At 42.4% G+C, this 25,881-nt stretch overlaps 1 protein-coding gene across 5 annotated transcripts in view; it reads left to right on the top strand.

The window, feature by feature from the left end:
• LOC142379606 (glutamate receptor ionotropic, kainate 2) overlaps window positions 1-25,881 on the top strand; it is a 422,159-nt gene that overhangs the window by 371,762 nt on the left and 24,516 nt on the right. For 4 of the 5 annotated variants that reach the window (XM_075464651.1, XM_075464654.1, XM_075464652.1 and 1 more), the window contains 2 exons: window positions 14,045-14,295; window positions 14,578-14,605. In XM_075464651.1, the coding sequence (XP_075320766.1) occupies window positions 14,045-14,295; window positions 14,578-14,605 (279 nt within the window). The remainder of the gene's footprint in view (window positions 1-14,044; window positions 14,296-14,577; window positions 14,606-25,881) is intronic. The other variant, XM_075464655.1, reaches the window with a different exon arrangement.

The following is a 25,881-nucleotide window of genomic DNA, read 5'->3' as shown; positions in this document are numbered from 1 at the left end:
TGCTTTTTATTTACATTTCGTTTTATTTCTATTTTTTGACAAGGCAAGTTTATTTGTAGAGCACAGTTCATAGACAAGGCAATTCAAAATGCTTTACAGCTACATAAAATCACATGAAGGCAAATAAAATAATTAAAACGTAAAAAATAATCATTGATTAACCAAATTAAAAATGAAGAGTGCAGATAAAATACTTTCAGGTGTCATATGCACAGCTACACAGAACTGTTTCCAGCCTGGATTTAAACATTGTCAGAGTTGAGGCCTGTCTCACATCTTCTGGAAGACTGTTCCAGATGTTAGGAGCATCAAACTGAAACGCAGCCTCACCTTGTTTAGTCCTGACTCTGGGCACCAGCAGGAGACCCCTCCCTGAGGCAGGAGACCCCTCCCTGAGGTTCTCAGAGCCCGAGTTGGTTCATGTGGCTCTAACATGTCAGAGATGTACTTTGGCGCTTGACCATGAAGAGACTTGTACACAAGCAGAGCTGTTTTAAAGTCTATTCTCTGAGCGACAGGAAGCCAGTGCAGAGACCTGAGCACTGGACTAATATGGTCGTATTTCCTGGTTCTAGTCAGGACTCGAGCAGCAGCGTTCTGGATGTACTGCAGCTGTCTTACAGCCTGTTTAGAGCCCAGTGAGCAGGCCGTTACAGCAGTCTAACCTGCTGGAGACAAACGCATGGATCAGTCTTTCTAAGTCTGCTTTAGACACTATTCCTTTGATTCTGGCAATGTTTTTTAGATGGTAAAAAGCTGCTGATGTTACTGATTTAATGTGGCTGTTAAAGTTCAGGTCTGAGTCCAATATTACCCTGAGATTTCTATCTTGATAATTAGGTTTTAGGCAAGGCAAGGCAAGTTTATTTGTATAGCACAATTGAACAACAAGGTGATTGTTTGAAGTTTTGAAAGTTTTGAAAATCAAACTTCAGATTTGGAGCTTTATTCAAATGCAGCTGAAAATAGGTGTGTCTTCAACCTGGACTTAAATACACTGAGTGTTTCAGCTGATCTGAGACTTTCTGTGGAGCATAGAAGCTGAATGCAGCTTCTCCATGTCTGGTTCTGATAGAGAGAGAGTCTCAAGGTGACTGATAACACTTTCTCTTTGTTTCTGTGGGCCACAGACAATGATTTCCGTTTTGTCTGAGTTTAGCTGGAGAAAATAGTTTTGCATCCACACACTGATCTGTTCGATGCAGTGACACAACGTATCTACAGGCCCGTGTTCTCCTGCCGTCAGTGACACGTAGATCTGAGTGTCATCTGCATAGTTGTGGTAGGACACATTATAGCTGCGTATTAGCTGGCCTAGTGGAAGCATGTACAGATTGAACAATACGGGTCCCAGGATTGACCCCTGGGGAACCCCACAGGTCATAGCCATTTGGTCTGAGACACAAGGCTCTGGCTGTTGATGAGTGGCACCAATGGCTTGTGATCAGTCTCAAGCCTGAATTCATCTAAGCCACACAGATATTTGTCGAACTTTTCACAAGCCCACACGCCAGCCAGACACTCCTTCTCTTTCTGGGCATAGCGTGTTTCAGCTTCTGGGAGACGTCTGGAGCAGTAGGCTACTGGCTCCCACTCCCCTCCTGGTCCGTAGCAACTGTCTTCTGCTGATACAGCTGTGGGCCTTGTGATATCATTAAAGGTAAGAACAGGTGCCTTTGTTAGCATTCTTTTAATGTCCTCAAAATCTGATTGCTGTGAGTGTCCCCAGGTCCACATTTCTTGCTCTTTAGCAGCTCATACAACAGCTGCCCCACTGTTCCCACGGCTGGGATGAACCTCCCCAGGTAATTCACCATGCCGAGGACTCTTTTTAGCTCCTGCACTTTTTCAGGCGGTGGCAGCTGATGAATGGCTTCCACTTTGTCAGGGTCCGCTCTGACCGAACTGCGTCCCACATGTCGAACTGGTCGGTGAGATGACCCAGGAAGCGTAGCTGGCTCTGTCTGAGGGAGCATTTCTCCTTGTTGAGTTTCAATCCTGCCAACTCAAAACGCAGCACCTTCTCGAGCCGGGCGCCATGTTGCTCCATCGAGGTCCCAGGAAGTCATCCATTAAGACTGCCACGCCTTCCAGTCTTTCTAGAGTCTCCAGCATCTTCCGCTGGAAGATCTCAGGTGCACTTGTTCTGCCAAAAGAATGAATTATGAATGCTGTCAGCTTACAGCTGTCTGGATGCAGAGGGATCTGCCAGAATCTGGCAGCATCAAAGCAGGAAAACACGGTTGCACCGCTCAGCTTGGCTGTTATCTCGTCTGAGGCAGGTAGGATGTAGCGTTCTCTTATCTAGCTTTGTCAGGTCAACGCAGATTCTGGCTGTGCCCGTGGACTTCTTCAAGACTGGTACCATGGGAGCGCACCATTCAGTAGGCTGTGTCACCCGCTGTATGACACCATCCTTCTCCATCCTCTGCATTTCCACTCTCACCTTCTGTAACATGGGAAAGGACACACGGCGTGCAGTGTGAACAGCATCACCTCTCAACTGGATTTCCACTGGTTCAGTTTTTAGAGTGCCAAGTTCACTGTGGGTTTGTAGGTGGCTGGTGATGCATTTGAACTTATCTACTTGCTTCACCCGGTTCATTCTCACTGTTGACTCTGTGTCCACGTACAATGTAGGCTGTGAACGGGTAATCCCTTCCTTTGTGACTGACTGTTGCATTAAAGCAGCCCAGACAGCAGCTCACCTCCAGGGCTGTCCAGAGGAATGTCAGGTGGCTACTGGAGCTCTTTCTGCAGGGCACTTTTCAGCTCTGTTATGCCCCCCCACAACATTAAAGAATTAAAATGCTAAACAAATCTATACTGTCCATCACCTCAGATATGTACTGAGTCTGTGGTCATGATAAAGCTTTGACATCCGGAATGTCTTAATCTGTCCCCCCGTTTCAAATCTGCAGCAGATGTGATAATGTGCAGCATACACACGACTCTGACATTCTTCCAGACTGTTGCCTATTTTCATCTCATGAGTCCAGGGGCTTTAAGTGTTCACACATCTCATGCCACTGTGAATGTGGGTGAGGACATTTGTAAAAAGAGAGCTGGCCCAGTGAACATCAGGTTTTGTATTATACTTATTGTTAGTCGCTTTGGATAAAAGTGTCTGCAAAATGACCGTAATGTAATGTAATGTAGTGCTGGCATTTATCCTCATCATTTCTTTTGATTGGGCAAATCTGATTCTGTTTCAAGGATTCTCCGTGTGGTAATGCTAACTTTATCTAACACATGTTGGCTTGTTGTTCTGCTCCTCTGCAAAGCAAAGCTATCAATTGTGTTTGGCAATGAATAACAAGGACGAGAACTCAATTCATGCTTGCTGTCACCATGGTGATAGATACTTTTAAAACATGCAGGCTTATTGCTCTGAAATAAGGAGTGAGACCAGAAGTCCTTTAGCAAAGATGAAGGACAAAGATGTTAAAGAATGTGAACACAACCTTTCTGCAGCCGTGAGGCGTTAGACTGCAGCTCAAACATCTGCTCTATCCAGGGAGCACAGATTATCATTGTTTAGAGTCTTTAGCCTCGTTTCCACTAGTAAGTAAGTAAGTAAGTAAAATTTATTTATATAGCACTTTTCGCAGAAAAGGATTCACAAAGTGCTTCACAGTGAGATCAGAATAAAAAAAACAAGGGAAAAAACAAAACAAAAAACACTGAACACACAGCTACACATACACATCAAAACACAACATCAAACATAAAACAAAATGTCATAAAAAACCTTCACCTTAACTAAAAGTCTGTCTAAACAGCAAGGTCTTCAGCTGCTTTTTAAAAGGCTCCACAGAGTTTAAAGTGCGCAAAGACTGGACTATGCAGTCCGGTACGGGTCGGGTCTCTTTGGGGTCAGCTTGCATTCCCACTGTACAAAGGGGCGGAGTTTGTGCTAAAGCGTAAATAGCATCCATAATGTGGAACCTCCTCCCAGCTTCTTCAGCTTAATGCCACACCGGCTCGCGGTCCGGTTGAAACCACTCTCTGACATTTCTGCTGCAATCAGCTGGAAAACTTTTTGGTTTGGCACAGCGCCATCGAGCTCCCGCTGCACAGCCTCCTCACCAACACCGGAGAGCAGAGCCTGGAACCGGTCCTGTGTGCTGGGTACCCCAAGCAGAAGGGTTACAGACATGGTAACGGGCTCCATGGGACCGGTACGCTTTGGTGGCAGTGGAAACACTGAAATAAGAGAACCGTTCTGAACCGACCCGTACCGGACTGCATAGTGGAAACGAGGCTTTAGGGTTACAGAGCTGGGGGTGGCTGTGACTGAAGAGGTGGAGCAGCTGCCCTGACTGCTTCAGGCCAGCCAACCAGTCAAAGGAACCAGACACTGAACCCCCTGAAACACTGAAACACAAAACTATGATGAGAGTAAAAGGAAATCTGTATGAATGTGGCTTGTGCTGTCAAGCACCCGAAAGATTTGAACTACAGAGATGCAGTCCATTTACTAAGTATTGCTGACTTTGGAGAAGGTGCTGGTCATTAGAAATAGGTGGGAGATGAAGTAGGAGCAGAGATGCAGGGGCTGCTGGGAAAAACTGAAGTGAGAGGGAAACGTCTTAGTTATGCATCTCCTATGTTCTGGAAGGAATATTTCAAAGCTCATTTAGGGAATGTTAACTCATCATGGCAAGGGAACAGCTCTGGACACAAGTATTTACACATTATACATTTAAATAAGCTGGAAATCAGAACATAGTATAGCCCATCCAATTCTCAATTCCAGAAAGAACTCTAAATTAATACACCTTCATATGAACAACAATACATGACATAATACACAGTGCCATTTATTATTTCAAAAGAAAACCACCAGGCTATAAGTTGCATTAGTCAAAAAAATGCATCATGAAGAGGAAGAAAACATATAAGTCGCTTTTATTTAGAAATGTATTTCACAAAAGTTCTCTGCGACGCACACACCATGGGGACGTCAAACGTGAGGGGGACCTCGTCCATTCAATTCAATTCATTTTTATTTATATAGCGCCAAATACAACAAATGTCATCTCAAGGCACTTAGATAATAAAGTCCAATTCAAGCCAATTGGAATTCAATTACCGTAATTTTCGGACTATAGAGCGCACCTGACTATAAGCAGCAGAAGCTAAATTGAATGATGTGTACATATATAAGCCGCACTGGACTATAAGCCGCCGGTTTTTTAATGTTTAATTATCATGTGTAAGGGTTCGTGCACAGAGGGGATTGTCGGGAAAGAGTGGCTGTTTGAGGAAGCTCCCATTTATTAACATTTCAACAAGCAAGTAGCATATTTGCACAACATTTTCAAGTGTTACCATTTAGTGCAATAGCATCTACAGAACATGTACTATGCTGTGTAAACTGTACTGTATCATATAGCGTTTCAGACACACAAACTTTTCAACTTTCAAACTTAAACGGTGCGCTCCCAGCGCAAGTACCAGCAGTGATCCACAGCAGTGGTCCTTGGCATGAAAAAGATTGAAAACCACTGATCTACATTATAGCATACAGTAGTACCATAACAAAAAACAAAGCTTACAGCGCTTGACGAGGCAATATCAATGGCTAAATTAAATTTAAATTAAATTAAAATTTATTTAAAAGTGCAAAATAAATTGCCTGTAACACGACAGTAAGCGCTTAAGCCTAAAGTTGCAGTAACACGGCTGCTTGAAATATACGGTAATCAGCCTACCAGAAAAGTCAAGTCATTAATCCTCATCTTCGTCTTCTTCCTGCGTACTAAAACCACCAAAGTCCTCATCTTCAGTGTCGGAAACGAACAGGCTCAGGGTGGCTTCGTCAGCCACTCTCCTCTCTATTTCGATGTCGCTCTCAAAACCAACGAACTCCTCTTCGTCACTGTCGGAATCAAACAGCCTCTGAAAGGCCTCAGCTGTGGCGGCGTCCTCCTCTTCATCACACAGCAGTCCAGCCTTTCGGAACCCGTTGGTGATCGTGGATGTTTTAACATTCCTCCACGCTGTCAGGATCCACCCGCAAACTTGGGCGAAAGTTGCTTTTCGCATCAGACCAGTTTTGGTGAATGATTTATCGCCGCTAGTCATCCACGGCTCCCACTGATCGCGTAGTGCCACTTTGAATGCACGATTGACACTGATGTCGAGTGGCTGCAGATGCTTCGTTTAGCCCCCAGGAATCACAACTGGAATGGAGTTTGTGCTCTTGATGGCTGCTTTAACCGAATCTGTTATATGGGCCCTCATGCTGTCCAAAACGAGCAAAGCTTTTTCTTGGCGAAAGTATCCTCCAGGGCGCTTGACGTAGCACTCATTCAGCCACTCCTTCATTACGCTTTCCATCATCCACCCTTTCTTGTTGACTTTAAAGGAGATGCCGTTTGGGATCTTTTCTTTTGGCATTGTAATCCGCTTAAAAATCACCATTGGCGGAAGCTTTAATCCAGATGCTGTGCAGCCAAGAACACAAGTGAAATTTGTTCTCTCGTGGCCAGTGGTTCTCAATGTAATGGACGATTCACCTTTCTTGTTAACAGTCCTAGCGAGAGGCAGGTCAAACGTCAAAGGCACTTCATCCATATTTATGATCTGGTCCGGTCCGATGGAATATTCCTCTATCTTTCTTTGTGTGACTTCGCCGAAGTTTGTTATTTTTTCCTGGTAGTCGGGAGGGAGTTGCTGACACACAGTCGTCCGTGCCCTGATGGACAGTCCCTTTCGCCTCATAAATCTGAAACACCAGGATGGTCCACCTCTAAAATTTTCAATTTTCATTTCGGCGGCGACTGTTTTGGCCTTCAGTCGGATCTGCACAGTGGAAACTCCTTGGCCGTCTGTTCTCTGTGTGTTCACCCAATCTTCAAGAAAGTCTTCAAGTTCGGGCCATCTGCTTTTGTTACCTCTGAAAGCTTTTTTTGACTTTTTGCATTGAGACAGTTCTTCCCGCTGGCGTCTCCAACGTTTCACCATTGACTCATTGATGCCAAGGGTATGTGCAGCAGCTCTATTTCCTTTGTTTACTGCCAGATTGACTGCCTTTAACTTAAAAGCTGCATCATATGCATTTCTACGTTTGTTTTCCATAATGAGGGTGTCTCACAAACTGTCTCGCTCTCGTAATGTCCGTCTGTCTCGCTGTCGTTCTGTCTCTCTTACCACTCGCGGCTCCACTTTTACTTTTGCGCGCTCTTTTCCGGAAGGCGGAAGTCCTCAGGTGGACTGTAACCTATATAATCCATAGATTTAGGAATTCCCCTAGTTGCCATTTGCTCTAAAAATCCATAGATTAGCCGCACCGTCATATAAGCCTCAGGGTCGAAAAATGGGGGAAAAGGCTCGGCTTATAGTCCGAAAAGTACGGTAATTGTAATCATAATTATTCATAAAATAATCCAATTCGTTCATATAGAGCCAATTCAAAAACAATTTCCTAGCTAAGGAAACCAACAGATTGCACTGAAAACTTTTTGTTTTTCAGTCCAATCTCCCGGCCTGAGCGTGCCTGAGGCGACTGTGGAGAGAAACGACTCCCTTTTAACAGGAAGAAACCTCTGGCAGAACCAGAACCAGGAAGGGTGGCCATCCGCCTCGACCAGCTGGGGTTTGAGACGACAGAAAGGGGGGGGGGGGGGGGGGGGGGGGGGAAGAAATTAAACGGGGGAAAAAGAGAGTAAAGTGAGGAACGGTGTGACAGATGAGGCCCCCCAGCAGTCTAGGCCTATAGCAGCTTAACTATGGGATGTTTCAGGATCACCTGAGCCATCCCTAACTATAAGCTTTATCAAAAAGAAAAGTTTTAAGCCTGGTCTTAAAAGTGGAAAGGGTGTCTGCTTCCCGGACATTTACTGGCAGCTGGTTCCACAGAGAGGGGTCTGATAACTGAAGGCTCTGCCTCCCATTCTACTTTTAGAAACTCTGGGAACCTCAAGTAAACCTGCAGTTTGGGAACGAAGTGCTCTGTTAGGAAAATATCTTATAATGAGATCTTTAAGATATGATGGAGCTCGGTCATTAAGAGCTTTATATGTAAGGAGAAGAATCTTAAATTCTATTCTGAATTTAACAGGGAGCCAATGAAGAGAAGCTGAAACTGGAGAAATATGATCTCTGCTGTTAGTTCTCATCAGAACTCTGGCTGCAGCATTTTGGATCAGCTGGAGGCTTTTCAGAGAATATATGGGACAGCCCAATAATAAAGAATTACAGTAGTCCAATCCTGAAGTAACAGATGCATGGACTAGTTTTTCTGCATCACTCTGAGACAAGATGTTCCTGATTTTAACAATATTACGAAGATGAAAGAAGGCAGTCCTAGAAACCTGTTTTATATGCGAGTCAAATGATAAATTCTGGTCAAAATTCTGAAATTCTGGACAATGGTCCCATGGTCCATGTTGATGCTATGATCCGGTGACACGTTGTGTTCAGGTACCTGCTTCCCAATGAACTCACGGAAACTGTGAACTGGAACTGAAGTCTGCAGCAGCTTCTGACGCACCTCTGTCCGTGCTCTGATAGAGAGGCAGCTGCGTTGCATGAAGCGGTAACACCAAGAAGGCCCCCACGCAAAGCCATTTATATCATTATATTGATATCATCAAGATCTGATATGTTCTCGCCACCATTTTTCTCCTGAAAGCCTTCCCAAAAAGCCATACTTGTTCAGTCTTTTTCTAATTATTTGCCATGATCCTTGACATTTAACATACTTACTAAGAGCTGTAGAGTGTGAGGTGTAGAAACGTAGCTCTAATTATTTTTTTCTTTGAGCACGGCACAGTCTGAGCTTGGGGTGAACTTACCGAGGGCGCACGCTGCAGCGACCGGCAGCTTGTACGTCTGTGTCTGTCTGTGTGTTTGAAGTGTTTTTCTTTAGTGATCCTGGCTTCTAATACAGTGGATCTGGCCTGATGAACAAGCTGGATATGGTCCTGGACTAACAAATCTGACTGGAAGGTGTATATCTCAAAGCTGCCATCGGCAGGTTTTCAAAATTCCGAGTCTTAAGTCGGAAAATTCGAACTGATACAACTTTCAGGTCCCTCCCCCTCTGTGGACGAGGTTGTGCACGTGAGTTCACACCAGTGTGCGCGCACACAATCTGGGGGCAGACTCACGCTCAGCATGGAAGACGTGGTTGGTGACTGTTCTGCTCAGATAATAGATCAATAATAAACCTAACGTGGTTAAAAACAGCCGGGAGCGCTCGATTTTTGCAAGCACGATTACAGGCTTTAGAGGGAGCTACAGAATTCGGGATTTTTCATAAACAGTCTATTTAATATTCTACTTCCAGAATCCCATGACAGTTGAAGCTAATATGACTAAAAAAAAGTTGCCGACGGCAGCTTTAATGAGCAATGGAGTCTAAAGCGTGTTTTCTCCTACTGTGGCTTTCCTCTGGTCTCCAACTGTCACAAGATCGGCCGGCTTGGACTCAATATAACAGGGAGTTTCTTCTGCAGTGGAGCGACCCCCCGACAGTTCTTTCTCTGGATCTCATCTTTCCGAGCCTGGACTCCTTTACTGATCATAGGGAAGGCGATCAGAAAGACTTTAATGCTCCGCTACGAAACACTAGGAAGCGGGGCCGACGTGGCGGGTTACTCCAACGCCTGCGGAGAAAGTCGCTCTCTCGCATTGCACCACTGTCCATCATCCTTGCTAACGCACAGTCTCTCCGTAATAAACTTGACGAACTCCAAGCCCAAGTTGGATTTCAACATGAATTCAGAAATGCATGTTTACTGGGGTTAACTGAAACTTGGCTTTCACTAACACAGTACTTCTGCTGGGCTGCAGTCGTCCGGTGACAGAGACATAAAGTTGTGTATCGTCTGCATAACTGTGATAATTGATGTTAAAGTTCTGCAATATCTGACCCAAAGGGAGCATATACAAGTTAAACAGAAGAGGTCCAAGAATTGACCCCTGGGGGACTCCACAAGTCATGGCCACTCGCTCAGATTCATAGCTGCCAATTGTAACAAAATAACTCCGGCCTTCTAAGTAGGCCCTGAACCAGTTAAGGACCGCTCCAGAAAGTCCAACCCAGTTTTCCAGCCTGTGCAACAGGATTCTGTGATCTACAGTATCAAACGCAGCACTGAGGTCCAACAGAACCAGGACTGAAACATTACCAGAATCAGTATTCAACCTGATGTCGTTTAACACTTTGACCAGAGCTGTTTCAGTGCTGTGATGACGTCTGAAGCCTGATTGAAAGTTATCAAGACTTCCACTTTCATCCAGAAAGTCGTTGAGCTGGTTAAATACAACTTTCTCAATAATCTTAGATATAAAAGAGAGATTGGAGACAGGTCTGTAGTTGTTCATCATAGAGGCGTCTAGAGTTCTCTTCTTTAGGAGTGGCTTAATGGCAGCTGTCTTTAGTGACTTGGGAAAAATGCCTGATGCCAGTGAGCTGTTAACTATTTGTAGGAGATCACTTTCTACTGAGGTAAAAACAGTTTTTAAAAAGTCGGATGGTATTATGTCCAGAGAACAAGTTGTTGATTTCAGCTGCCGAACTGTTTCCTCTAGGATTTTTAAATCAACAATATTAAATTGTGACATAACGGCAGAGTTATTTCTAGGATTTAGACCCTAATTAGTTTTCTTGTTTGTCTGTGTTGCGTGAATGTTTTGTCTAATCGTTTTGATTTTTTGGTTGAAAAAGCGAAAAAACAAGCTTTTGTGTTCTGGTCATACTCCTTTTCATGTTGTCTCTGAGGACAAATCTTTTAAATACTCTAAAGTTGGAAAAAGCCCGGGTCCTGATAATAACAGTGGTCAGCTGCTCTCCTCCTGTGCGGAACAGTTAGCTCCTTTTTTTTATCATATCTTCCAGCTAACATTTAACCAACAGAAGGTGCTGGAAGCAGTCCATGGTGATACCTGTGGCTCAGAGCAGCCACCCTAAAGCTGGGAATGATTTTAGACCTGTGGCTCAGAGCAGCCACCCTAAAGCTGGGAATGATTTTAGACCTGTGGCTCAGAGCAGCCACCCTAAAGCTGGGAATGATTTTAGACCTGTGGCTCAGAGCAGCCACCCTAAAGCTGGGAATGATTTTAGACCTGTGGCTCAGAGCAGCCACCCTAAAGCTGGGTATGATTTTAGACCTGTGGCTCAGAGCAGCCACCCTAAAGCTGGGAATGATTTTAGACCTGTGGCACGGACCTCCCTTGTCATGAAATCCTTTGAAATTGATAAAGAAAGATGTTCTTATGAAGACTGAACACCTACTGGACCCTTTAGGGCCGGTCGTGGAGTTAAGGATGCTGCTGCCACCTTATTTGTTTTTAAACATCTTGAAGTTAACAAAAACCATGCTAAGCTGCTGTTTGAGGATTCTTCATCTGCTTTTTACACAATCCAGCCCCACATTCTGATCCATAAGCTTCTTATTTTTCATGTAAATTGTAATAGCGTGGGCTGGATTCTTGACTTTTTAACACCCAGAACACAGAGAGTGAGGGTGAAGGATGCATGATCCACTGGCTCTCCCCGAGGCTGCGTCCTCTGCCCTCTCCTCTATATTCTCTACACCGACGATTGCCCGAGCCATGAGAATAGACCCATTTTAAAACGATTCGGTAACAGTCAGTCTCTTACATGATGACGAATATGCCCATGGTCCTGTGGTCAGTGAATTTGAAGTCTGGTGCGACAATGCTTTTCTCCAGTTAAATGTACAGAAAACTAAGGACATGTGCATTGATTTCAGAAAAAAGCCCCATAACACCAATCCAAAAACAGAAATCAAAGGTCAGACAGGAGACATGGTCCAAACTTATTCTGGATAATAAATTCAATTTCACCTGCCATTCAGAGAACCTGCAAACAAAGGGCCAGCAGCGACTGTCCTGTCTGAGAAAAGTCTCCAGGTTTCAGATGGATCAGTCCCTGATGGTCTTATTCTACAGATCATATACTGAATCTGTGCTGACCTTCTCTCCTCTGCTGGTTTGGCAACCTGAACACGAGGTCCAAAACTGCCCTGAGCAGAGATAAAGACGAGCAACCAGACTCTGGGAGTTGAACGGTGCACCCCTCCGGATCTGTTCAACAGACGGATAATCAGGAGGGCTGATGCGCTCTGTCTGACAGCTCCCATCCTTTCCATTCTGAGCTCCAGTTCCTGCCTTCCTGCCCCGGCTCAGACTTCCTGTATGAAGAGCAACAGGTACAGGCCCTCCTTCGTCCCTACGGCTGTTTCCCTTTTGAACTCAGGACAGGGTCGGAGGAGCCGTACCTGATTGGTTGATATTGTTTCCGTTTCCTGTCTCCATGTGGTGTTCTTGATGTTGGCAGAAATTGATGATACGCACCGTTGATACTTTGTAGGGGCTGCTGCTGATGTTGTTTCAGCACACTGTATCAGCCCTCCCTCTTAGACTAATTATATGTCCTTTTTACTTGCTGCAACACTAATTGCCCTACGGGGGCACAAATAAAACTAAATCTGAATCTTGAATCACTTCTGCCAAGACTGGCAACTGTCTGACATATTTTTCCCCTTGTAGATCGTATTTCTCATTGTAGAATGATGGACTTTATAAATATTACAAACTAATAGGCAGCAACAACTGCCTCTCTAAGATATTTACTGATGTCTTTCCTGCTTTGCATTTAGTTTACACACCTGAATGCTCCAAACCAGCAAACTGACCAAAGTACTGTAAAATAAGTGGTCACATTGCTGATGATTAATTGATCAAGTGCATTTGATTTGCAGCCCTCAGCTGCTCCTTACTCTTACATGCTATCGAAGTAGTATGGGTGCATTTGGTTTTTACATTGTGATGCATTGAAATAAGTCATGTGTTGTCCATTTTAGGTTTTCCAGACCTAATTCTAACTTGTCTGCTGTGGACCAAATGATTTTTGATTAAATCCTGATACATAAAGCCTTTGAATAGTAAAATAGGAAATCAAATGAAGGAATAACTGAACAGAATATAGAAATATGGAAAATGCAAACTGTCACATTGTAATACTGTAAATATGATCTAAGTTGACCATGTCAGCATACTAACCTTAGCACACAGAATTGTTGAGATTTTGATAGAAAAATATAAATATTATAGTTTATTTTATATTATATTACTATAAGTGAGACAGAAAGAACAGTGAATGAATGGAAATAAGGAAGTCAATAGAATATACAATAGGTATGTAATAGGTATATCACATCCTCTTCTCCTGTTTCACAGCCCTGTGACTCCAACACATCCCTCCAGCTCCTTTAGAAAAAACTTTTTTCTTTAGGATTATCTTCAATCCAGTTGTTGTAAGTCTACATTATACTGGAATGTATTAAATAATAAGGTATTAAATAATACCTCTGTATAAGTTAAAGGAAAAAATGTAAGGCTCAACCAGAGTAGACCTTGGATGCAGATGGCGGCGGCAATAAGTGTCTCTGGATGCCAATAACACAGGTTACACAGCACTCAGTATACAGACTTCAGAGTCTTTCCATTTCTTGATTCACAGTAAACTTAACAAGTTAGAAAACATCTTCATGGCCCAAAGGAATCCACTGTGCAGTGATCCATCATGTCATAAACCTCCCGCTGCTCTCTATCTCTGCGTGATGTGCACATGAGGAAATGAGACCATGCTGGGGTACAATAGTTTATAAATACTTTAACATGATGGAGAACAACTTCTTCACATTTATTTTGTGTTAGTCTGCATTAGATATACAGCGAAAGGTTTGAACACACGTACTCATTCCAGATAAATACATATGTAGGTCCAAATCTTTGACTGCTACCGTATCATGTATTAGTATTTTAACAACAGGTGCCTTTAAGATATTACAGGTTAGGCTTAGGGTTAGGGTTAGGGTTAGGGTTAGGGTTAGGAAGAAGAATCATAGGCTATTTACTTCAATTTGAGGTCTAAGTAACTAAAGCAATAATCACGTATGTTCATTCTGGTGGCACTGAGAACTCTACCAATGCATAAGACTAGAGGGCACTGATTTGGTCATGTTGATTGCTCCCACTGATCTTGTGTGTTTTGGTCCTTTAGGCTCTCCATACCGGGATAAGATCACTATTGCCATCCTGCAGCTTCAGGAAGAAGGGAAGCTGCACATGATGAAAGAAAAATGGTGGCGAGGAAACGGCTGCCCAGAAGAGGAGAGTAAGGAGGCCAGCGCCCTGGGGGTGCAGAACATTGGAGGGATCTTCATCGTGCTCGCAGCTGGACTTGTTCTTTCTGTGTTCGTGGCTGTGGGAGAATTCCTTTACAAGTCCAAACAGAATGCACAACTTGAAAAGGTAAGAAAACCTTTAACATTTATTTTGGCTCTGATATACAAAGCAATGCTAGCAGAATTTCTTACCCTAACCACATGAGCTATGAAGTGTCATGGCAAATATAGATACATCTTGAAATGCTAATATGGAACACATTATGCAAACTATACTTGTTTTAGAATTTCTGGTAAATAATTTGAATAGTTTATCTCCTTGCCAATTTGCGGAAATTCACACAATAGTGACAGTTACATATAATAAACAGTAAGATAAGGACTGGTTTCTTTGCATTTATTCACTTAGGCCCAATGGCGACAACGAGATAAGAAACGTGAGGAATTCTGCTGTCACCATGGATCCAAGCTAGACTTTAACCACCATCTCAAATGACCCCAAGAAAAACTTCAGAAAAAGTGTTGTCATTATTATTATTTTTTTTTTTTTCCTCATTTTATCTTACACTTCCAACAGAGTGAGAACTCTCAGAAGAAGTTAGATCATATGTTTAGTGTGCTGGTACTACTACACAGTTGGATGCACATATGTTGCAAAGGCCTGCTCCACTGCATGACCCATATCTCCAACTGCCACATCAACTGGTAATCACTCTCAACTGCCTCCGTACATACCCGCCTTCCAAACTGCCAGCTTGCTTATTTTGTCACTACGCTGGCTGTTCATGACTACTGCTTTTAAGCTCATACACAAACATAAATGCATTGACACAAGACTGTATTGTTTGTCTGGAGCTTTCCAGTAAACATTCTGGCCTAGATTAGATGCTAATGCAGTGGCCTGCACCATTAAAAAAAATGCAGCCAAAACCAACAACTACAAAAAAGAGTTCCCCCTCCGAACTACTTAGCAATAGGAAAGATTTGAAGACTTATTCAACTAAAGGCACCTACCTAAAACAACTCATGTAAGGGACAAACACAAGTTTCCTGTTTGATAGACGTGTGTAGCTCCACTATCGCCCTAACATATTTGAAGGCACTTAGCAAATTAAAAAATATATTTAATACCATGACTACAAATGGCATAAATCTTATAACCTAACTCTACTAATGCTATTTTACTGTAAAGGGAGTTAGCTCTTGTAGGAGATTACAGTCATATTATTCTCTGTAGTGAATCATCAAACCTTATTCTGAGTAAGTTTCATTCTCTGTTTGATTTTATTTGTTATATGATATTTTAGCTTGACCCTGTAACTTTGAACTCATGATGTGAGTCAGCTAATCAAATTAATTCAAATGTTAATCAAATAATTAATCATGGAAAACCGTAATCGAAAACCTTTGTTTGCACACACATGAATGCATAGATATACTTATATGGTATAAACACATCAAGGCTTTTCCTGTGGAAAAAGTACAGCAGGGAACAATAGCACATTATACAGTTTTAAGGGCTAATAAAGATTATTTTATCACAGAAATGTTCACAAGCCAAAAAGGATTCACTTTAAACTTTAAATCATTACCACAGATTCCACAAAGAGTGAGCATTAATGAGCAGCTGTATCAGTATCAGATTATGACAAATATTTGGATTTCAGAAGAGTTATGCACAACAAAGATTTCCAACCAAAAACTCACAGAGTAAAAACTCAGCAACAAGTTTGAAATGCCAGCGAAATAATATGAGAATTAATTTACCTGCCAGTTCACATCACTTTCAGTAGCACACATTGGACAGATGCAAGAAAACACGTTTGTTGCACAAAAATGTTTCTTTATATGAAGTAATTAAAAAAGCTATTTTGAAACTAAAGTCAGAGGGCTTTAAGTCGTACTTCTTTTCCATTTACAATTATGACAGGAAAACACGATTTTTTTTGTACACTTGTGCATTTGAAAATGACGGGGGGCATAAGATGGTATTACAGGTGTTGATGTCTTGGGAACTATGACCAGCTTATTGCCTGAAATGTTTTACAGGTTAGTATGATTGTTGATAATCTACCCATGTGATAGAATAGCCTAAGCTCATGTAGTTTTTCTCTGTCTTGCATCTGGAGGAAATGTATCTTGTGCAATAGCTTTATCAAGACACATAGAATAGTGCTTATGTCTACATAGTGGTTCGTTTAGGAAAATACATGATCATAGATGCTTATCTGCATAATTGTTCAAATGAATGACTATTGTAGCCAATTGGTGTATTATAAGATGCTACATAAGTACATCAAGCCTGAGGTGCATTACCTGTGTAGGATATTGTATAACATGCAGCTGGCCCAGCTGGACCAGCAATGGTCCATTAAGTTCTTCTCAGTCTTATTTTTAGATATGATATAAACATAGTAATATGGGACGATGTAAGGAAATTTGAGTGCACTTATGTATTTTGGTTTATATTCAATTCAATTAATCTGAATTCAGTTTTATTCACAAAGTGCCAAATTACTACAAATGTCATGTCAACACACTCGAAAGATGCAATCTTTTTCAAGGCAACTGTCGTCCACTTTAATGTTATCCAATTATAATTCACCAAAATCAAATTCATTGGAATCCCAATTTATACAATGCTATTCCAAAAAAACAAAACAAAACAAAAGGTGCCTGGCTAAGGAAACCAATTTATTAGATCAAAATTGGTCTTTGATTCAATCCCCCTTTCTGAGCCTGCACAGGTGACTGTAGAGACTAAAACTGTTTCAACAGAAACCAGAACCAGATACTTTATTAATCCCGAGGTAAATTCAAAGTATTCAGCAGCTACATAGATGCCCGAAGGCAGGTTAGTATCAACAGCAAACAAAAACAAAAGTAACAACATACAGTAGGATATAAGTATATAAAAATGGGCAATGTGCTCATGTGCAAACAGATATGCATTTGAATATGGGTTTATTCAGACTCATGAAGGGACAATGGGAATTATTGTGTGGACTAACACACCTAGATAATGTGGTTGGGTTGGGGTTCCAGTTACTCCTGTGTATATATATACTCAATTAGACTCACCTGTGCCACACATTTACCAAAGTTCCATCTTTTTTTTTCTAAAAATAAGAAAGCATAACTGTATATTTATACAGCCCAAATCTCAATAAAGCTCCTCTCATTCAGATATCCTTTCTGTTTCTTTTGTCAGACAGTTAAACGTGTCAGAATTGGTCACTGAGATAAGATAAACCTTTATTAGGCCCAACAGTGGGGAAATTTACAATAGGTGCATTCGGACTGTAGGAACCTTTTGCAGTTCCTGTAACCTTTCAGGAACGGGGCCGTTTTCGCCATCATTCGCACATACAGGAACTCGGGACCATCTCCCTCAGTTCCTGGAACCATTTCAGCTCCTTCTCCTCAGCTGGGTCTGTTCTGGGTTCTATAGAACACATCTGACGGAGGTGTTTGGTAGCTCCACCCCTTGGTGGTCGGTAGCTCCGCCCCTTGTCATGTTGTCAGGCTGAAATGTTTCCTCATACGACACGGACACAACCTTGGCGTGTTTAATAAGTTAAACCTCCACGTGGTCTCCGTTGTCTGCGGCGCTCTGCTCTCCTTCCTTCATGAAACCAAGAAGTATGGCCTGCGCTCCATCCTGCGTCTCCTGACTCTCTCTGTGAGCTCTTCCAGCCTCCATGTTAGACGCCCCATGTGATCGTCCATGATTAATATCACCATCATGCAGACCATGAACACGGTGGCCTCCCCGCTCTCCATGTTAGCTTCTTGGTGGTGTTTTTTCTTCTCTCCTTACTTTTACCGGGTTTTGTTTTGTTCTGTTTTGTTGTTGAATGTGGCGCTAAAGTAACACGTCGCTGTCACAGACGGCTGCGCCGCATCAGTCCCTATCAGGTCCGACTCATGTGGGAATGCAGACTGAAACAGTTCCTCTGGGGAAGGGCAGTTATCAGAGCGGAATAGAACGGCGTTCTTAGCAGTACAGGGGGCAATAGGAATTAACAAGAAATATAAAAAACAGAATTTTAAAGGAATAAATCAAACAGTATGGGTGCATACAGTATGTATATAGACAAATTATAGTTACAGCCTGGAGCTGATGCCAACAGTGCCTGTAGCCTTTCTTACCTTGATCTCCCTAGGCTTCTTTCCCACCAGGGTTGTTGTCATGGACAGGTTGGGACAGGGGGACCAGGGGGTGTTTGATGGTGAAGGAGAGGGGGATGGGTCTCTGTTTCTGGGAGATTATGGAGGAAGTGGGAGTGGGCTCAGTGAACTGAAGTTGTTGACTAGGGAAGTTTCAGCAGTGGAGAATGAGCAGGGGGAGGCTTGTGAGTCTGGTTGTCTGTGGCCACAGATGGTTTTCAGTCCTCTCCAGACTCCACAGACGTCCCTCTGCTGTAGCTGATCCTCCAGCTTCTTTCTGCAGCTGTCCTTTCCCTGTTGGATCTTCCTCCTCAGATCTTTCTGGACTACCTTCAGCTCCTCCTTATTCCCTGACCTAAAGGCCCTTCTCTTCTCCTTGAAGAGGTTTATGTCAGGATCCCTCCATGGTTTTTCATTTGAGAAACACCTCACAGTCCTGGTGTTCTCCACACAGAATTTAAGTAATCTGTGATACAGTCTGTCAAACTCTCAATGTCCTCCCCATGAGGGCCACAGAGTTCTGACCACACAAAACACACAAAACTGACAGAGCCTCTTCAGCCTCGCTGGACCATCCACTCACTGGGTAACTGGCTGCCTGTGAGCACAGGTTTGCACACAGGCACTAGATGAACATGGTTCTGGTCTGATCTTCCCAGGTTGGGAGAGGTGATGAGTTGTCTGCCTCCTTTGTGTTGGCATAAAATAAAGGAAGCATTCTATTTTTCTCTGGTTTGGCATTCGACATACTTGTTGTTGGGCAGACTGTCAGATGGAGGAGGATGGTTCAAGTCCCCAGGAATGAGAAGGAATGCCTGTGGGTTCTGTCAGTGTCCTGCTCACCAGAGAGTGGAGGATACCACATGCTGCGTCAGCATTAGTAGAGGGGGAACATACACAACGACCATGGTCATGTGTGAGAATTCCCTCGGTAAGTAATGTAGTCTAATGTGATTTAGCGAAGCGCTAGCAGTTCAGTGTCCTTGTGGCAGAGTGGCTCCTTGATAAAAGCCCCTTTCACACTGAGGAATAACCCACGTTTAATTCGCGACTTTAGCGTGTCCGCTGTTCCTTTCACACTGACGACCCGGGCTGCCGTGTCAACTAGACTCGCCATTCGACCCGCGTCGGACCCTAGTCTTTTTGCCGAGCCGAGTTTGATGTGAAAGCAATTGACGCGGGTCGGACGTGGGCGTGGGGTGAGGAGTTTAAAAGAGGTTTTAAAGGAGGGTCCGCAAGCTCCTCAGCCTCCGAGCAGAGGACGTTATTTACCGCCACATGTCGGGGACGGTGAAAGATGGACCTCTGCTGGAAGGGCTGGCGAGAAAGATGGGAGAGTGCGGTTTCCCACGCAGCAAGACGCAGGTGACCAACAAACTGAAAGCCATGAGAAAGAAGTTCCAGCATGGCTTGTGCCTACGTCATTGTACACGCCCAGCATTTTATGTGTTTGGTGTGACGCTCTGCCACTAGGCAACGCCCCCTGAACTCGGCTTCAGGCGGCACGGGTCACCCTGACACACCAAGCGTTCACATTGCTCGACGCGGGATGAAGTGGCAATTTGGACCTGCTAAGGTAGCGGGTCGCAGTGTGAAAACAGCTAAAGATGTTCCCAGGCTTACACCATCAGTCATTAACGAACACCTCACCCCTCCTCCTTTTTTCTTACTGCTCTCTGTTGTTCTGTCCACCCAGACAAGCTGGAGACCATCCAGAAGGGTTTTCATATCTGGCATCACGCCGGTCAGCCATGTCTCTATAAACGCAAGTACGCTGCTCTCCCGATATTCCCTCCGGTGCCGGGTCAATACGACCGGCTCGTCCATCTTGTTTGGCAGTGATCGAAAATTCTCATCACGGCACCGCACCCCCGCTGGGCAGCCCTGCCTCCTCCTCCTGAGCTTGTGGGGATCACCTCTGTGTTGTGGAGTGCTAACAGCTGTTTTTGATTTATTTACTTATCTGTTTATCGTAGGGTGTTGAGCATGGATATTTGTGAATATACATATATTTGTGAGCTGCTGGACAATTTGAATTTCCTCCATGGGAGATGAATAAAGTGTATTATCTCTTTATCTAAACAACGGGGATGCGGTCGGGATGAAAGTGAAAAATAGAAGCCTGGCGACAACGAAACTGTGAAGGAGGAGAAGAGAATAAATAAAAAACACATAAAGAAAAGACAGGCTACTAAGAGGGAAAACTTAAAAGTAAAGCTGCTGCAACAGGCTCAGAAATTTAGCCTATTATTATTAAGAAGCAGCCAATTAAGACTACATGCCAACTCACGATTGGCTAAAGCATTAACAGGTTTTTGTTCTGCACAAATAATACCCCGTTTTTATAACTATTGTGTCATCTGACAAAGTCATCATTCGAGGTGCTTAAAGGCATCTTAAAGATTTAGCTTATTTACTATGGAGGACTGAAACTTTTGTAATCTGAAATAAATACAGAAATATATAAATGGCTTAATAAATAAGTTTAGAATGTAATAAATGCTTCTAAAATAGATAAAGTGTGTCATGAGGCATGTTTAATGACAATACAGCCACAGAGACCAGAAGTAGGGAAAGCTGACAGCATCAACAGCTTCCTTAACTTGCAGTCAGAACAATGGGAAGTGCATCCAGTCGCACAGCCTACATTTTAAGCAGACCAGTCACTAAGAGAACACAAACTTTTAATGAACAAAGCATCTGTATCATAGCTTATATGCTGCATGTACCACTTAGCCACTTCCAGTTCCAGGAACAATCTGTGCAGCAGGATAATCAACCAATTTGTGAGCAGCTGAGCCCATGACAGACTTTGAAAGATCGCCCCTCATTTATATAACGAGGCAGACATGCATGTAAAAACGAACACGGGGCTATGTAAAAAGAAAGCATGGAAATAAATGGGCTTGGGGAAATGAATGGACGAGAAAATACAATGAAGAAATACCAGAGAAATAAATACATAGAGAAATACAATCAGTTCAAATGAATTTAAAAATGTATGATGAAGTCAAAATAATATCAAGAAGTCAAATATTTTAAGGAAATAAATAGATCAATACAATGTAAAGGAAAATTATAAAAGAAAAGAAATACAGAAAAACAAATTAACAAAGAAAGAAATTAACTTTATTCCAAATAAATATAAAATTTAAAACTGAGTGGCAAAGTGCATAAATAGCTAAATTAACACAAGCTGAAATTAATAAAGTTTCAATTAAAGCAGAAAAATATTTTTATTTCACATACAATTCAATTATTTCCCTAACTTATTTTGTTAGCCTTTATTATTCATTTCAGATCATCAAAGTTTCAGTCCTCCATAACTTCCATATATACTGATCTCCCACAAAGATGGTTACAGGTAGCAGAATATCATACAGGTCACAGTGCATCAGTGTTGGACAGTGTTGGAGTTAATAACCTGGTTCCAAGCTCGTGCATGTTCAATGGGACATCGAGTGGATCCGTTACATGGCCGAGTCCAGCTGTAGCAGTAGCTCATTTCAAGGGTGCATGGAACAATGCAGAATGAAAAAATTCACAAAGCATCTCAGAGGCAAAACCCAGATAATTCAACTTTTTTTTTCACAAAGTCATGATTTGAATTCAGATTAAACTTAACACCCCACTGAAAACCTGGTACTGACCAGAAATCACCTTTACCCTTGATTGATTTACAAAAGTCCCAACTGTCATGTATGATGCACTTTGCTTTGTGGACATGACATTCATCAGAGAACATGGATGGGTACAATCATTTACACATTGTTACTTATTTCTTTGTGATTTTACAAACTAGTATTTTAATGGCTGATATGAAAGAAATAGGATTTCAATTCAATTCAATTCAATTCATTTTTATTTATATAGCGCCAAATACAACAAATGTCATCTCAAGGCACTTAGATAATAAAGTCCAATTCAAGCCAATTGGGATTCAATTAATTGTAACCATAATTATTTATGAAATAATCCAATTCATTCATACAGAGCCAATTCAAAAACAGTTTCCTAGCTAAGGAAACCAACAGATTTCACTGAAACTTGTCTTCAGTCCAATCTCCCGTCCTGAGCGTGCCTGAGGCGACTGTGGAGAGAAACGAGTCGACTCCCTTTGAACAGGAAGAAACCTCTGGCAGAACCAGACTCAGGAAGGGTGGCCATCAGAACCAGAACCGGGAAGGGTGGCCATCTGCCTCCACCAGCTGGTGTTTGAGAAGACAGAAAAGAGAGGACAACAAACACTGTAACACCATTCAAAGGATATCTGTTGGAACAGGGAAACACGAGTTAATGACCACAATAATATCACATATACATAAAGAGAGTAAAGTGAGGAAAGGTGTGACAGATGAGGCCCCCCAGCAGGCTGGGCCTATAGCAGCTTAACTATGGGATGTTTCAGGATCACCTGAGCCATCCCTAACTATAAGCTTTATCAGAAAGGAAAGTTTTAAGCCTGGTCTTGAAAGTAGAGAGGGTGTCTGCTTCCTGAAGCCAAACTGGCAGCTGGTTCCACAGAGAGGGGCCTGATAACTGAAGGCTCTGCCTCCCAAACTGGCAGCTGGTTCCACAGAGAGGGACCTTATAACTGAAGGCTCTGCCTCCCAAACTGGCAGCTGGTTCCACAGAGAGGGGCCTGATAACTGAAGGCTCTGCCTCCCAAACTGGCAGCTGGTTCCACAAGAGAGGGGCCTGATAACTGAAGGCTCTGCCTCCCATTCTACTTTTAGAAACTCTGGGAACCTCAAGTAAACCTGCAGTTTGGGAACGAAGTGCTCTGTTAGGAAAATATCTTGCAATGAGATCTTTAAGATATGATGGAGCTCGGTCATTAAGAGCTTTATATGTGAGGAGAAGAATCTTACATTCTATTCTGAATTTAACAGGGAGCCAATGAAGAGAAGCTAAAACTGGAGAAATATGATCTCTCCTGTTAGTTCTCATCAAAACTCTGGCTGCAGCATTTTGGATCAGCTGGAGGCTTTTCAGAGAATATGTGGGACAGCCCAATAATAAAGAATTACAGTAGTCCAATCCTGAAGTAACAAATGCATGGACTAGTTTTTCTGCATCACTCTGAGACAAGATGTTCCTGATTTTAACAATATTACGAAGGTGAAAGAAGGCAGTCCTAGAAACCTGTTTTATATGCAAGTCAAATGATAAATTCTGGTCAAAAATAACTCCAAGGTTCCTCACTGTAGAACTAGAAGCCAATGAAATACCATCTAGAGTAACTATATAGCTAGACAATCTCTCCCTGAAACGCTCAGGTCCAAAGATAACGACTTCAGTTTTGTCTGAATTTAGAAGCAGAGAGTTCTGAGTCATCCAGGTCTTTATGTCTTTAAGACATGCTTGTAGTCTGACCAACCTATTGGGTTCATCTGGTTTTATAGATAAGTACAGCTGAGTATCATCAGCATAGCAATGGAAATTTATGCCATGCTGTCTAATGTTACCTAATGGAAGCATGTATAAAGTGAAAAGAATCGGTCCAAGCACAGAACCCTGAGGAACTCCATGACTTACTCTGGTGTGTGAGGAAGATTCTTCATTTACAAGAACAAACTGAAATCTATCAGATAAATATGACTGAAACCAGCCTAATGCAGTTACTTTAATCCCAATAACATGTTCAAGTCTCTGTAATAAGATACTGTGAGCGACCGTATCAAATGCAGCACTGAGATCCAACAGGACAAGCACAGACACAAGTCCGCTATCAGAGGCTAAGAGGAGATCATTGGTAACTTTCAGCAGTGCAGTTTCTGTGCTATGATGCACTCTGAATCCTGACTGAAACTCTTCAAACAGATTATTTCTGTGGAAATGATCACAAAGCTGAGCTGCAACTATTTTTTCAAGAACTTTAGACATAAAAGGGAGATTGGATATAGGTCTATAATGAGCTAACACTTCTGAGTCAAGAGTAGGTTTTTTAAGTAAAGGTTTAATTACAGCAACCTTAAAAGTCTGAGGTACATATCCTGTCAACAAAGACAGATTGATCAAATCCAATATGGAAGTGTCATTTAACTCATTGGCTGCCAGCCATTTTCAGTGCAGAGAGACCCATACTGCCAAGTGTTTTACAGTATTTTGACTGATTTTCCAAGACCCACAGGAAAGTGTGTCTTATGACTATGTACACACCGAAATTACCAAAAGAAAGAGTAGACTCTCTTCTTTCATCAGGAAAAAAAAGTTTGTTTCTACCATTTTCATTCCTTTAGTAATAGACAGTAGAACATAGGTTTGTTTCACCAAAAACAGCTGTTTTTGACCAAAAAATTGAGAAAACGAGCTTTTTTTTTGTGCAAAGTGGCACTGCTGCCACCTTGCGGGTAATTTTGCGAGTATATTCTCTGTTTAGTGTTTACAAGCCTAAGATTTAGTGACGAACTCCACTAGATTGTTCCCCAGCCCGCTCCGTTAAAAAACGCAATTCACGTCTATAGACGTCTTTGGCAGTCAACGTTTTTTTTTTAAATTGACGTCTATAGACGTCAATGGCACCGAAAGAGTTAATGGGAAAACCTCCTTGAACAGTCTGGTTGGGATTGGGTCTAAAACACAAGTTGATGGTTTAGAAGAGACTATTGCTGTTGTTAGTTCAGAGAGATCAACTGGGCAGAAGCCGTCTAAATACAAATCAGGTTCTAAAGATACTTCTAAAGCTGCTGTACTTGATGATACATCACTGATAATAGTGGGAAGGAGTCCATCAATCTTCTCTCTAATAGAAACAATTTTGTTGATAAAGAAGCTCATGAAATCATCACTGCTGAGAGTTAAAGGAATACCTGGCTCAGCAGAGCTCGGACTCTTAGTCAGACTGGCTACAGTGCTGAAGAGAAACCTGGGATTGTTCTTATTCTCTTCTATCAATGATGAATAATAAGCAGTTCTAGCTTTACGAAGGGCTTTCTTATACGTTATTAAACTATCTTTCCAGATTAATTGAGACTCCTCTAAATTAGAGGAACGCCACTGTCTCTCCAGCTTTCTTGCAGTCTGCTTTAAAGCATGCAGCTGTGAATTGTACCAAGATTTGACTGATATAGTTTTTTGAAAGCCTTTTGCAAGGGGCCTATAGATGGAATAACCCTAACCCACACACTCCTGAGTGTGCAGTGATACCCAGTGATATAAAATGGTTTGAATAAGTTTAATCCCTGAGTGGATTTATCAGCTGTTTATATGTGTAGACCATGATTACCTCCACTTGAATTTAGTCTCACACCAGACCTAGAATTTTAGGCCTGCAATGACGAGCCCATGATTCCTACCAGTATGCACCTGGCTTTTCTTCTCCTCAGGAAGAAAACACAACAGGATCAGTGATCTGAAATCTATCTTTCCATCCAAGTTCTTGATAGGCCTCCTTTTCTTGCATGCCTACAATCACAAGAAACTTGAAAAATGCTTTGCTGATTTACAAACATTTTAAGGTAGGGGGTTCTGAATAAGACCAACAAGATGCTTTGCTCATCTGGCTGCATGCTGAGCAGCGTTTCTCAGTTCATCAGTAAGT

This window comes from Odontesthes bonariensis, chromosome 5, assembly GCF_027942865.1.
Source record: "Odontesthes bonariensis isolate fOdoBon6 chromosome 5, fOdoBon6.hap1, whole genome shotgun sequence".
Lineage (NCBI taxonomy): Eukaryota > Metazoa > Chordata > Actinopteri > Atheriniformes > Atherinopsidae > Odontesthes > Odontesthes bonariensis.
This window is presented reverse-complemented; position numbering and strand designations above follow the sequence as displayed.